At 43.3% G+C, this 14,562-nt stretch overlaps 2 protein-coding genes across 3 annotated transcripts in view; both read right to left on the reverse strand.

The window, feature by feature from the left end:
• Positions 1 to 6,834: 6,834 nt before the first annotated feature.
• Positions 6,835 to 10,375, reverse strand: drg1 (developmentally regulated GTP binding protein 1). The gene is made up of 9 exons (XM_024380621.2): positions 10,160 to 10,375; positions 9,508 to 9,631; positions 9,228 to 9,403; positions 8,802 to 8,871; positions 8,539 to 8,708; positions 8,246 to 8,376; positions 7,882 to 8,049; positions 7,611 to 7,733; positions 6,835 to 7,189 (listed from the first exon to the last, which is right to left on the reverse strand). Exons 1-9 carry the CDS (start codon positions 10,196 to 10,198, stop codon positions 7,090 to 7,092), a joined length of 1,101 nt encoding a protein of 366 aa, XP_024236389.1. The 5' UTR covers positions 10,199 to 10,375; the 3' UTR covers positions 6,835 to 7,089.
• Positions 10,376 to 11,240: 865 nt separating this feature from the next.
• The window catches only part of kcnn2 (potassium calcium-activated channel subfamily N member 2), a 30,564-nt gene continuing 27,242 nt past the window's right edge, over positions 11,241 to 14,562 (reverse strand). Inside the window, exon 9 of one of the 2 annotated variants that reach the window (XM_024380619.2) lies at positions 11,241 to 13,505. In XM_024380619.2, coding sequence (XP_024236387.2) covers positions 13,230 to 13,505 — 276 coding nt within the window. In that variant the 3' untranslated portion in view covers positions 11,241 to 13,229. The remainder of the gene's footprint in view (positions 13,506 to 14,562) is intronic. The other variant, XM_024380620.2, reaches the window with a different exon arrangement.

Raw genomic sequence — 14,562 nt, forward strand, 5'->3', positions numbered from 1 at the left:
CCTGCGCATAGACTGCGACAAACCCCGCCCTCCCATCCTTCGTACCCCACCCCATCAGATACCTAAAAACATACATTTTCACCGTTTAACTCAGATTTTTTTTTTAAATCAACATCATATGAATCAAAACAGAACAACAGGAAGAGTTTGTTAATGAAATTACTACTACGTTATGGGGAATCAATGAAAACAAAGTTTGGTGGAATGATGGTTATCTTGTTAAAGTATATCAATATCTCCAGCTCTTAGGTCCTCCAGCTAATGGACAAAGAATAGTCTCAATGTCCAAGGACAAAGATGGAACAGCTCGGGAACAGCAGATACAGCCATCCATATCACCAGTGTCCATCTGTAGAAATTTGCCATCTCATCAGACCTGAGACTCAACCACTTTTGACATGATGGTTCGAACCTGGTTATCGGTCACTGGACTCAGCAGTTAGTCAGTATGAAATAATGCCCTCCACAGATGGAAAACGGATGATTTCTCTAAAAGACCTGTGAGGACAGCCCCATCAGCGGGTTTGGAAATATTGTTACCTCCATTCTTTACTATATCCCCTGGGATATCTTATTGAAATGGGAAGGTTTTCAGTGATAATCAAGTTAAGCTCCGACAACTGAACCACTTTGTGTGATGAAATGATTAAAGATATGCATGCATGGAAGAGTGACTGACAACTTGTGTATAGAGCGATGGGCATGGGGTTTTGGTAACAGACTAGAAGTGAAAATAAAGGGGGGAAAATGGACTATGGAAGGTTGACATGTCCAGGGAAAACTGCACTGCAAAGATAGAGCTGTCCATCTGAGTATTTGATTGTTTCAGGTGGACAAAGGTGGCGCGATGGTATTATGGTTGGTGGGATGGTGTCATGGTTTTTATGCATGGACATATGATTTCACACATGCTGTTTTAACAATTTCAATTTCTCTGAGTATCCTAAACTAAGGTCTTTCAAACTAAGGTATATTTTTCTAAACTATAAACCTCACAATTTATAGAATACACTGTATATTAGACGGGAGAAAGTTTCATTGGTCTCGCTTCGTCCACAGGACTTGGATAACGATCATCTTTGTCCTCTTCCACTGAAGGCAAGACTACAGAAAAACAGAAAATGCTTAAATAGCTGTAAAACCAGGGGTACTGTGGACCAAGGGTCATGGAAGCTGTCAGAGGATCTCAAGACAATTAGGCAAATATAAAACATTAGAAACACTAGAACATTCAGAATTTCAATATAACTTACCTGTTATACCTCACATGTCCATTATACCTCAGCCGTCTTTGAAGCACTCCAACTGGTGTCACTGGAAAGTCACTCCCTCCAACCTGGTCTGTCCATGGAGAGCCTCAGTCTCCATCCTTCCTGCCCCAGAGCCGATGGTGGGACATCCAGCTTGGTGGGGTAGAGTTGAGGGTCGTGACAAAGAGCAGGTGCTCCTCTGAGCTGGGTGTCTCGCCTCTAGCTCAACTGGAGACAGACTGTCATGACTGCGTCTTCTCCAACACCACCAAAGCCCGTACCCACAGCCCCTCCTTCAAGTTAGGAGGGGTTAGGGATTTTCTCCTCGGATAGGTGGACTGGCGAGAAGGACTCGGGGCAGGGTGGGATTGCATGTGGTACGGGGAGTTTGGAGGGGTTGGTTCCGCATTTCATAAATATTAATAGAGAGTCCTCCCCTCTCTGAAGGGGCAGATTCTTTAATTTCGTTAGAGGGGGAAGTGCTTTATTCACTTAATGGCTTTTATTAGTGGCCGGTCTTCAACTCTTTCATTACCTAAAGTGCTGCTATAATTTACAGAGGGGAAGGGTGGGGGAGGGGCACTGTCCCAAGGAGCATCGCTCATGCCGCTGTTGATCAGCCAGCCAGTGCTCTGTCGAAACCTCTGCAGCTTTTCTCAGAAAGAGTGGCCATTCTGTCTCAAAGACTGACAACTATCCCCAACATTGAATACGCTCTAGATAAAGTCCTCTTCATACCATTGGAGAGTTGTTACAGGAAGTGTTGAGGGCAATGCTAGGTTTCCCCTTGAAGCAGATTTTTCCTTCACCTGAACAATTGAAAAGGATACTTTCTTGCAAACACCTGTTATTGAATAGATCTGTTGTCATTGGATGACTGTTCTAAAAATGTAATTAGAGCAATATATTGAAATGCTACTTTAGAGTGAACACATTAGTGTTATCTAAAAAAGACACAAAATAAGAACCAAACATGTGGAAACATTTCAATTAAAAAAGGATACATTTTTTGTGAGCGATAAGGCTGTGTATCATAATGTATGCCTTGACAATATTGGTGTTCAGTTATGACATTACTTGGCCAATATAGTAAAAGGCAGTGATCAATTCAAAATGCACTATTTGCTGACTACGCCATGTCCATTCCCTCCCTTTCTCGCTGTACATCATAGACAGACATGCTTATGGATTCAGATAAAATGATCCTCCTTAGAACGTGACATGCATCTTTTATTTGGTTATAAAACACTATTTTGAGATCAGATTTGATCAGATGTGTCCTGTTCTGTGAAACATTCTGTGACCATTAACACACGGAGTCACTTTATTGAAAGTGTCCTGAGCAAATTTCCGATATGACCCTATCATGATATCCATCTAATCATGCGCCAAAAAAAAAAACTTGTCTACGTAACTGCTAACGTGTGGCAACTGGAGAGTGCTCTGAAACAAAATGGCTGATCCATCTCATACAGCTGGGTTACTACACATTGGCATTAGATAATGTATACATGCTAAAGTGCTTCAAGATCTGATGAAATGCTATTCACTAGTGGGTTATCTGTGTTTCTGAACAGATGGGGTAGAATGTCCCCAGACTGTGTCTGAGTGAATGAACTGATTAACCTGAATGACCACCCATGTTGGAGAGGGGGTGGGATGCCAGCCTGACTGACTGCCTGTATCATCAATGTCACATAAATCAGTGGCCAACAGGCCTTTCAAATAAAGCCTTTGTATTGGACACAGTGAGACTGTCTCTGGGTAAATAATGTGTAGTCCAGAGGGGTATACTACAAAGCAGGATAGTTAGCCAGCTAACTTGCCTAAAAATTCAAAATATATATATATATTTTGTAGAAAGATAAACTTGAAATGGTCATGGTCTAATTTATTTATCACAATGAAAAGACATATCCAGTTTGAGCTTTTTTCATGAACCATAAAATCGAGTTATTTCTGGTTGTGCTGTTACCTACTGGGGGTGGCCCGTCAGGAAGTCCAGGATCCAGTTGCAGAGGGAGGTGTTTAGACCCAGGGTCCTTAGCTTATTGATGAGCTTTGAGGGCTCATCAATAAGCTAAGGACCCTGGGAGCTTTGAGGGCACTATGGCGTTGAAAGCTGAGCTGTAGTCAATGAATAGCATTCTCACAAACTCAGAATAAAAAGAAACGCCCTCTCACTGCCAACTGCGTTTATGTTCAGCAAACTTAACATGTGTAAATATTTGTATGAACATAACAAGATTCAACAACTGAGACATAAACTGAACAAGTTCCACAGACATATGACTAACAGAAATGGAGTAATGTGTCCCTGAACAAGGGGGGTCAAAATCAAAAGTAACAGTCAGTATCCGGTGTGGACACCAGCTGCATTAAGTACTGCAGTGCATCTCCTCCTCATGGACTGCACCAGATTTGCCAGTTCTTGCTGGGAGATGTTACCCCACTCTTCCACCAAGGCACCTGCAAGTTCCCGGATATTTCTGGGGGGAATGGCCCTAGCCTTAACCCTCCGATCCAACAGGTCCCAGACTTGCTCAATGGGATTGAGATCCGGGCTCTTCGCTGGCCATGGCAGAACACTGACATTCCTATCTTGCAGGAAATCACGCACAGGACGAGCAGTATGGCTGGTGGCATTGTCATGCTGGAGGGTCAGGATGAGCCTGCAGGAAGGGTACCACACGAGGGAGGAGGATGTCTTCCCTGTAACGCACAGTGTTGAGATTGCCTGCAATGACAACAAGCTCAGTCCGATGATGCTGTGACACACCGCCACAGACCATGATGGACCCGCCACCTCCAAATCGATCTCGCTCCAGAGTACAGGCCCCGGTGTAACGCTCATTCCTTCAACGATAAACGCAAATCCGACCACCCCTGTTGAGTCAAAACCGTAACTCGTCAGATAAGAGCACTTTTTACCAGTCCTGTCTGGTCCAGCGATGGTGGGTGTGTGCCCATAGGAGATGTTGTTGCCGGTGATGTCTGGTGAGGATCTGCCTTACAACAGGCCTACAAGCCCTCAGTCCAGCCTCTCTCAGCCTATTGCGGACAGTCTGGGCACTGAGGGAGGGATTGTGCTTTCCTGGTGTAACTCGGGCATGCCATCCTGTACCTGTCCCGCAGGTGTGATGTTTGGATGTACTGATCCTGTGCAGGTGTTGTTACACGTGGTCTGCCACTTCGAGGAAGATCAGATGTCTGCCCTGTAGCGCCATCTTAGGCGTCTAACAATACGGGCATTGCAATTTATTGCCCTGGCCACATCTGAAGTCCTCATGCCTCCTTGCAGCACGCCTAAGGCATGTTTACGCAGATGAGCAGGGACACTGGGCATTTTTCTTTTGGTGTTTTTCAGAGTCAGTAGAAAGGCCTCTTAAGTGTCCTAAGTTTTTATAACTGTGACCTTAATTGCCTACCGTCTGTAAGCTGTTAGTGTCTTAATGACCGTTCCACAGGTGTATGTTCATTAATTGTTTATGGTTCATTGAACAAGCATGGGAAACAGTGTTTAAACCCTTTAGAATTAAGATCTGTGACGTTATTTGGATTTTTACCAATTATCTTTGAAAGACAGGGTCCTGAAAAAGGGACATTTCTTTTTTTGCTGAGTTTAGGTATTCCTTTTGTCCAGGTGGGAAAGGGCAGTGTGGAGTGCAATAGAGATTGCATTATATGTTGATCTGTTAGGGCGGTATGCAAATTGGAGTGGGTCTAGGGTTTCTGGGATAATGGTGTTGATGTTAGCCATGACCAGCCTTTCAAAGCACTTCATGGCTACAGACATGAGTGCTACGGGTCGGTAGTCATTTAGGCAGGTTACCTTAGTGTTCTTGGGCTCTGGGACTATGGTGGTCTGCTTAAAACATGTTGGTATTACAGACTCGGACAGGGAGAGGTTGAAAATGTCAGTGAAGGCACTTGCCAGTTGGTCAGCGCATGCTTGCAGTACACGTCCTGGTAATCCGTCTGGCCCTGCGGCCTTGTGAATGTTTAACTGTTTAAAGGTCTTACATCGGCTGCGGAGAGCGTGATCACAGTTTTCCGGAACAGCTGGTGCTCTCATGCATGTTTCAGTGTTATTTGCCTCGAAGCGAGCATAGAAGTAGTTTAGCTCGCCTGGTAGGCTTGTGTCACTGGGCAGCTCTCGGCTGTGCTTCCCTTTGTAGTTTGTAATAGTTTGCAAGCCCTGCCACATCCAATGAGCGTCGGAGCCGGTCTAGTACGATTCAATCTTAGTCCTGTATTAACGCTTTGCCTGTTTGATGGTTCGTTTGAGGACATAGGGTTTTCTTATAAGCTTCCGGATTAGGATCCCGCTCCTTGAAAGCGGCAGCCTTTAGCTCAGTGCGGATGTTGCCTGTAATCCATGGCTTCTGGTTGGGAACTGTACGTAGTCACTGTGGGGATGATGGCGTCGATTCTCTTATTGATGAAGCTGATGACTGAGGTGGAGTATTCCTCAATGCCATTGGATGAATTCCAGAACATTTTCCAGTATCAGTCTGTGCTAGCAAAACAGTCCTGTAGAGTAGCATCCGCGTCATCTGACCAATTCCGTATTGAGCGGGTCACAGGTATTTCCTGCTTCAGTTTTTGCTTGTAAGCTGGATAGAATTATGGTCAGATTTGCCAAATGGAGGGCGGTTGAGAGCTTTGTATGCGTTTATGTGTGTGGAGTAAAGGCGGTCCAGAGTTTTTTCCCCATCTGGTTGCACATTTAACAAACCGATAGAAATTTGGTAAGACGGATTTAAGTTTCCCTGCATTAAAGTCCCCGGCCACTAGGAGCGCCGCATCTGGGTGAGTGCTTTCCTGTTCGCTTATGGCGCTTACAGCTCTCCGCTTACACCTGTTCGCTTACAGCTCATTGAATGTGGTCTTAATGCCAGCAGCAGTCTGTGGTGGTATGTAGACAGCTACAAAAAAAATACAGATGAAAACTCTCTAGGAAGATAGCGCAGTTTACAGTTTATCATGAGATACTCTACCTCAGGCGAGCAAAACCTCGAGACTTCCTTAGATATTGTGCACCAGCTGTTATTTACAAAAATACTTAGTCCGCCGCCCCTCGTCTTACCAGACACCGTTGTTTTATCCTGCCGGTACAGCGTATAACCAGCCAGCTGTATGTTGATAATGTTGTCATTCAGCCATGACTTTGTGAAGCTTAAGATATTAGTTTTGAATGTCCCGTTGGTAGTTTAATCTTCCACTTAGGTCATCGATTTTATTTTCCAAAGATCGCACGTTTGCTAGCAGAATGGAAGGCTGTGGGAGTTTATTCGATCGCCTACAACTTCTCAGAAGGCAGCCTGCCCCCCGGTCTCATAAGAAACAGTTGCAGCAACATTATGTAAAAAATAAGTTAAAGAAAATAAGAACGTTTCATAAGAACAGTCTCTCACCATTGAAAGTACAGAGATGGAGCAGGACACACCCATGTAACTAGGGCAGGATATTGTGAGGGAAATGTGAATGTTATGCGTCACTGTTGTTCAACATAGTAATTACAGTGCATCTTTCAAGGCATAAACCCAATGACATGATGTAAAATAAAAGACGATCCCATAAGTCATATTTATGGTGTTTATTTGATATTTTTGAGATTCAAGGATAATACTCTTCAATGGATTTAATGAATCACATGTCGGCATAAATGAGAGGTAAACGCAACATGGACATTCATATTTTTTCTTTTCTGTTTTTCAAATTCCAAAATAAAATTGAGAACCACAAGACACAGATGTTCTCGTGGATATGTTTGAGAGGGGTCTTCATGAGCAGCAGACTATTTCCTGTGATGAGAAAATTAAGCAATCAGGAGTCTTTACTTTTTCACCAGCTGGATAACGTCCTCATCCTCCATGACATGGTCTTTTCCCACCTTCTGGGGGTTGTGTTTCACTGAAGCACCCCACACCAGAGCACTGAAAAGACAGGAAGACAGAGTGTTAGAACAATACCAACCAGCTGCAACATTGAATAATATTTGTCTGTGTGCTGGACACAGTTGCAGCTAAGGCTGCGTTTAAACAGGCAGCCCAATTCTGATCTTTTTTTCACTAAATTGGTATTTTGACCAATCAGATCAGCTCTGATGTGATTGGTCAAAAGACCAATTAGAGGAAAACATATCAGAATCGGGTACCCATGCAAATTTTGAATGTAATTGTTTTTTTTTTAATGATAAATGTTATATATATAGTTTTTATATAGTATAGTTTTTTTTAAAGTTAATTTCTTACTGATTGTGGCTTTAAATCAGTTAAATACTGGGAGTGAACCCCAGTCTTTTCAAAAACATCAACAAGATGCACAAAAGCCATTCATCAACAGTATAGTACTCACTATTTTAATTCTTTGAGGAGGCTTTTATGAATCTTCAAACAGAAGTCCTCCACTGCAGTATGTTCAGTAGGTAGAACAACTGGAGATGTGTAGTCAGGAAGCTGGCCTTTGGGTTTGGTGTATCTGGGGGACAACACATTCAAATGATTAATTCACAAAAACAAAATTTATCCAAGTAGTACAAAACAGTTCTGTGTGTAATAGGAATTATGTTTCATATAGGGTTCCAATGTCCCATCTAAGGGCTGTTATGTTGAGTGTATTTCCTTACATGCGCACTAGGTGCAGGTAGTCCCACATCTTCTCCAGAAGGTCATCAAAATTCCAGCGGGAGTGGGCAGAGATGGGCACGCAGTGGGGCACCTTGTAGATGATGTCCAGCTCTTCAATGGAGATCTGGTCAATTTTGTTGAGCACATAAATGCAGGGGATGTACACTCTGGTGGGATTAAACAGAACTGTTATGTCAGCAGGTCTGTAGGGGAGCGTTGACCTTACTTTGGAATGCGGTATAGCGGGACTTTGGCTTGGGGGTATAGATTGGATCCAATCATGGATTAATTGAGGATTAAGAATTTGAAAAAACTAAATAAAAAATTACATCCCTGAGTTTGTAGAAGTGCTCAGCTGCTTACCGGTTTCCCTCCACCACGTCGATGAGGTCATCAGCCGTGGAGTCACTGCGCAGGGTGATGTCAGCGTTGTGGATCTTGTACTCGGCCAGGATGCTCTTCACTGCGTCACCGTCCAGCTCACTCTGTGGACACTGGAGAAGGAGCAAGAAAGGAAGAACACCAGCGTAAGCCCATTGAAATCAAATGAGAGGGATAAAAGAAGAAACTACTTCCAGAGATCGAGAGCTGTGAAGAGAGAGAGTAATGGGAACAGGTTGAGCTGGACGTGAAAGTGATGTATTAAACAGACGTACTGTGACTGTGAAGTTGATGCCTCCTTTGTCCTTCTTCTTGAAGCCGATGTTGGGCGGCTTCTTGTTGAGGCGGATTCCAAAGCCCTCCAGCTCGTGTTCAATCAGCTTCTTGTGGCCCAGAGGCTTTAGAACATCCAACACTATGAGGATCAGGTTGCAGGTTCGAGCCACTGGGAAAAGAAAGACCACAGTTACAAACTACCTTCAAGGTGTGATTGTGACATGTTTGTGTATGGTTCTGATGATTCACTGATGGCTCTCACCTGCGATGACCTGTCGTCCTCTACCCTTGCCATCTTTGGCCCCCTCGATGATACCTGGGAGATCCAGGAGCTTGGAGACACAAAAGTGGAATAAACATACAAATACTGAAACATCTCCTGCAAAACAACCACAAATTAAGTAAAAATTACAAGTAGCAAAAATACCAATTATCACTGTTAGTACATATTGTCCTCTATTGGCCGTAAAGGAAAACGCCATCCAAAATACATATTTTGGTATTTTCTTCATTAGTCCCCTGTTGATACAGTCCCAAAATGTTTTACACGTCAGCAGTCAAGTTTTCAAGATATTGGACTTTCAAGAAGCATGATGATGTGGAAGTGACACTTGTCTTCTTGAAAGTTCCACATAGTTTTAGAGTGTATTTTCCCTTTAAGCTGAGGGGGAGGATGCACATAAAGTACCTGTATTTTGGCACCCTTGTAGCGGATCACTCCTGGTACTGTGGTGAGGGTGGTGAACTCATAGGCCGCCACCTCAGAGTACACCCCTGCCAGGTTACTTAGCAAAGTAGACTTGCCCACTGAGGGGAACCCTACAAACCCGATACGGGCATCACCTGTTTTTGCCACATCAAAACCTATACAACAAAGAGTGACATATTAGTATTTATTACAATATGACAAGATCTTGTCCACCTCAACTTATCGACACAAAATATGATGATCACGAGTCAGGACTCACCTTCCCCTGTGCCTCCTCCACTGCCTCCCTTTGGTGTGATAAGTTCTCTCCTCATCTTGGCCAGGCGAGCTTTGAGCAACCCCAAGTGGTTAGACGTGGCCTTGTTCTTCTGAGTCCGAGCCATCTACCCAACACAGACAGAGGATGTTTAAATCATTCATATTCAACACAATACGACAACAGGCAGAACTATAATATTAGCTAGGCCTACTTGTCCAGAGCCAAGTTATTGCGACGGCTGGCTTTCGACTGATCACAAAGAAAACATTGTCATCACGACACTGGGGTGAATTACAATCTGTCAAAGCTGGGGATCTCCGGCGTGGTTCTATACGTACCGGCGCCGGTTAGCATGCTACTGGTGTTTAAATAGCTAGTTTGTTACCCTGCCAACAATATAACGTTAGCTAGCTAATTTACAGTACCCACTAGCTTACATTAAAAGCACAATAACACACAGCTATGCTCAGACTCAGGTGTCTGACATCATATTATGGTTCTATTCATTTTTAAAAAGGAGAAATGCATTGTAAGGCCTTGATTAGCCAAGTTAAATTTAGCCAACTAGCTAGCCATCTAGTCAATTGGCCAAACAAAAATGTGATTCACAGCTAACGCGTTAGCTAGCATTCGCGACCGTTAACGAACTTACCTCGGCCTCAATTTCTGCTATTTTAGCGAGTAAACTCATCTTGTAGCTGGTCCTTAGATGATATCACTATAACGATTAAACAAGTTTAATAGCAAAGTTTTAAAATGTTGTAGTTTTATCACGCAATCATACAAAACTAGCTAGCAACAGCTAGCACCCATGCTTTCAACCTGTGGCTGGGGTCTTGGCGGCTCTCGCGAGGAGGAAGAGGGAAGCAAACCAAAGAAACTCGATGGCATACTGGGCAAACTCAGAAAAGGCGTTGTAGTTGGCGCCACCTACTGGAATGAAGTAGTTTGCAGATTTTTATTTGCTATCTGGCATAAAAAAAGGAATACAAAAATACAAATAAAACAAGTTAGCTGACATGACACATTTCGTGCAACAGCAATGACATGAATGTTGCAGAAATTATGTAATTTAACACATTTCAAATACAAGATTCATGCTTGGTTTTGACAAATCATAAATTAAATGTATCTGACGCTGCATAATTCAACACATGCACATAATTCTCTCTCTCTCTCTCTCTCCCTCCTTCCCTCAGTCCCTCCCTCCCTCCCTCCCTCCCTCCCTCCCTCCCTCCTTCTGTCCGTCCCCGTCTCCCTCTCTCTCTCCTTCCCCTCTCTCTCTCTCTCTCCTTCCCCCCTCCTCTCGTCCCCCCCCTCTCTGTCTCTGTCTCTCCCCCTCCTTCCCTCAGTCCATCCCATCTCTCTCTCGTGCCCTCCCTCCTTCCGTCTGTCCCCGTCTCTCTCTCTCTCTCTCCTTCCCTCCCTCCTCTCGTCCCCCCACCCCCCCTCTCTCTCCCCGCTCTCCCCCTCTTTCCCTCTCTCAGTATGTTCCTGTCTCTCCTTCCCCCTCCTTCCTTCCGTCCGTCTGCCCCCGCTCTCTCGTTCGCTCTCTCTCTCTCTCGCTTGCTCTCTCTCTCGTTCGCTCTCTCCCTCCCTCCCTCCCGTCCCCGTCTCTCTCTCCTTCCCTCCCTCCCTCCTTCAGTCCGTCCCTGTCTCTCTCTTTCTTTCCGTCCGTGCCCCCCCTCTCTCTCCAGTCAAATGGATGGTATTAGTAATGCACACGCATCTGGTAAATAGTAGTTTTTATTGTTTAATATTTCTATCGCATACAGTACATAATATCTCAAAAGTATCTATGTTGCTAAAATTTCTGGATCGACTGTCAGTGTTTTAAAGCTCTAATACCAACAACAGTACATTCAACACTGTAGATGGGATTGAGCTTTTGGTTGGTTGGACAAGGTCATTGCAGAAAGTTGACTAGATAAGTGCCCATCAGATGAATGTGGCACACCCCTTTAACTTCTGAAAACCTTGCAGGAGGGAAGGTGCATATTGCCAAAATGTGCATAAATGGTGGAAGGTTACCTTTATTTCCCTTTGTGACTGGCCAGTGGCCAAGCTATTGCTGTTCAAAACAAAGTTACAAAGCTTTGTTGATAATAATGCTATAATCTTGAGCACATACAATATTTTCACAATTATATGTGTCAGAGATTACTTTTTTTGCAGTTAGGTTTTGACATGTTACTTCTCAATCTGATAACCACCACTCATTATTAAGGATATGTGGTTAGTGATCACACAGTAAGTTGCTATATCATCTTCTATACATTCCTCTTGAACTAACAATGTATATTCCTATGGTTTTTGAAAGAGATATATTGAACCTCTTCTGAAGTAAGCTATCATTTCAGAAACAAGACAGGCCTGATCATGGTAGGGATGATGGGAGGCTCTTCAACATGGTTTCTTAACCCTGGTCCTGGAGGTTTACTGGAAGATATGTTGAATATGCTGGATTTCATCTCGACCTATGCAACGTGTTGCATCGTTTATTCTGTTCATATCTCTCCATCATCATTTGCTTGTAAATATTGTGTGAAAGACATATATTGTAAGAGGTGTGCGGAGGTGTGCTTATCCTCATGAACATATAAAAATATGAATTTTCTTTTAAAAGTGAGTTACAGTTCTTGTGAGTTATTGGTTTGCATTGCAACCAACTAGCGTTGCTCAGCTGAGGCAAAAAACAGTATAAATACTAAGAGCCTCCAGGACAAGAGTTGAGATATTTTGAGGAAAGAACAAACTGTGTTTGTGATAATTGAAAATATTAATTTCAGTAGCCTAGCAGTTTGATATTGAGGTCCCTTTGTGGTACATAGCATGAGGGCTTTGACTTGAGTCACCCTCACTAAATTCACAATTTATTAATTGCGCATTGACCATAAATCCATGCCCAAACATCTAAATTGTTCTTATTTTAAGGAGCAACAAAAATGTATATAATATGTCAGTCAGTATTGAAGTGCATTGATTAAAAAGTAAGTGCAAGTACAGATTTAGATGCATTCATTTTGATAAGAGGACTAAATTGTTTGCAGTGTGGCCCCAAAAATAGTCATTCTACAGGGGCACTCAGCAACATCAACAAAAAAACGCTATAGTTGATGCTGTTTCTAACCTAAAAGATATATGTTTTTTCCTCATATTTCAAGCTGCATATGGTACCTCTGAGTGACAGTATGTGGGTACTTTCTTGTGCTGCCCTCTGTCTGCAGTTCATTCATCTCCATCAAATACTTTTTCCTCAATAAAAAGTATTGCTGTAATGCTTGCTGATTGACAGGTCCCTTGATTTCTCAGCTTGCTTTAAGGAACACGGCATCTGAATCAAGCCAGTGGAAGCACAAAGTCTGTGAGAAGAAGCACTATTTTAGTGCCATATCTTTACACCCGGCCGGTAACCTTGCTGTCCTAAAACTGGCTACCTCTGCATAGAGATGGAGTATAGTTCTGATCACAGCCCCCATCGATAGGCCTAATAGTTTTTACTGAGGAAAGCATATTTTTCTACAGTCCTGTCACCAGAGCAAGGAAAACAACATCTTTTGAGATAATAAAAAACAAACAACAGCATCAGTTTAAAATCCATTGTCCCGGTACCTTGGATTCTGTCATCAGAATTTGGATAACACTTATTGAAAGGCTTTACAATAAATGCAACCTGGCCATATGATGGCAAAAGTCTTCTTTGTAGGTGTTCCACTTGGACTCTAGCTGCTCTCGGAGGAGGTGGGTGGTGCCGTGGAGGACGACCTCCGTCTGGAGACAGACTGTGAGCGCTCAGGGCTGTGTTTGTCGTATGGCTGGAGCTGCACCTCCAGGAAGTCCCTGTGCTGCTGGCTGATGACCTGGCTGATGAGTCCTGGCAGGGCCTGCAGGTTCCCCAGCAGAGTCTCCAGCTTGGTCTCCAGCATGGCGATCCTCTTCTCCATGTCCTCCCCTCTCTCGTTCAGGTCTGAGATCAGGTCATACATGATGTTCTGAGTCTGGAGGAGGAGGAGAAACTCACAGTCAGAGTAAGAGGGTGAGAGCCTCCCAGAGCACGGGGTGCTTTAGGCTAGAGAGGTTGCAGGCAGTTGTAAAATTATTTATTTGTTTTATTTACCTTATTTTGCATATTTTATGAACCTTTATTTACACAGGCAAGTCAATAAATAAGAACAAATTCTTATTTACAATGACGATCTGTCCAGAGGCGAAGACAGCAGCGACGAAGAGAACAAAACAAAGACATCACAAGAATACACATAGACATACACACATGGCAACAGTGCAGTTGAGGCAATTGAGGGGCAAATCCTGACTTAGTCAAATTTTCACTCAGTCATGCATTGATGTCAAAAGGCTAAGTGAAAATTTGACTGAAATGGAAGTTAGGAGTTGCCCCTCAGCTGAGAAGAGAGAGAGCATGAAATTGATACTACTAACTAGATACAGCTTGTGATTCATTTGATCATGGGTTGCATCATTCTAAGTATCTAATCATGCTACTGTTTCCCACTACAACAATAAACTGTTCCCTGGAGATGTTGATTTTACAGGCTATTAGTTTGCACTCCGGTCAGAACTGAACTCAGTCTACAGCTATTCTCAGACAAAAGGGATACAACACAACTGTCTCGGTGACTGTTGAAAAGAGAACAATCTTAAAGTGCCCTTCAAAACGAAATGATTATTCACTGTGATAAAAAGTGTTAGAAACACACAGCTGAGTCAATGTAGACAGAGACAGATCAACTTAATATAACAAATAGTGTGTCTGGACACGGGTAGCCTAATGAACATTTTACAGAGGTTCATCATCACAACAAACAACCCACTGGGCACACACTGGTTGAATCAACGTTGTGTCCATGTCATCTCAATGAAAATATGTTGAACGAACGTGGAATAGACGTTGAATGGATGTCTGTGCCCAGTGGGAAAACGCTGAAGATAAGCAAATCAAATATGAATTGATAACTTGCAGAGAAATTCTGCTGTATACACTTACTAACTTCTGCGCCAGGAAGTTGATCTTCTTCCTCTCGAGACATGGCATGT

Source organism: Oncorhynchus tshawytscha, linkage group LG20 (genome assembly GCF_018296145.1).
Source record: "Oncorhynchus tshawytscha isolate Ot180627B linkage group LG20, Otsh_v2.0, whole genome shotgun sequence".
NCBI lineage: Eukaryota > Metazoa > Chordata > Actinopteri > Salmoniformes > Salmonidae > Oncorhynchus > Oncorhynchus tshawytscha.

Excerpts from the sequence above, each read along its gene's own strand:
- drg1 (XM_024380621.2), bottom strand. The coding sequence starts at position 10,198 with ATGAGTTTACTCGCTAAAATAGCAGAAATTGAGGCCGAG. Across the intron at positions 8,872-9,227 it reads ACAAGGGTGCCAAAATACAG|CTCCTGGATCTCCCAGGTAT; the intron begins GTACTTTATGTG and ends TGTGTCTCCAAG. Across the intron at positions 8,709-8,801 it reads AGGACGACAGGTCATCGCAG|TGGCTCGAACCTGCAACCTG; the intron begins GTGAGAGCCATC and ends TTCTTTTCCCAG.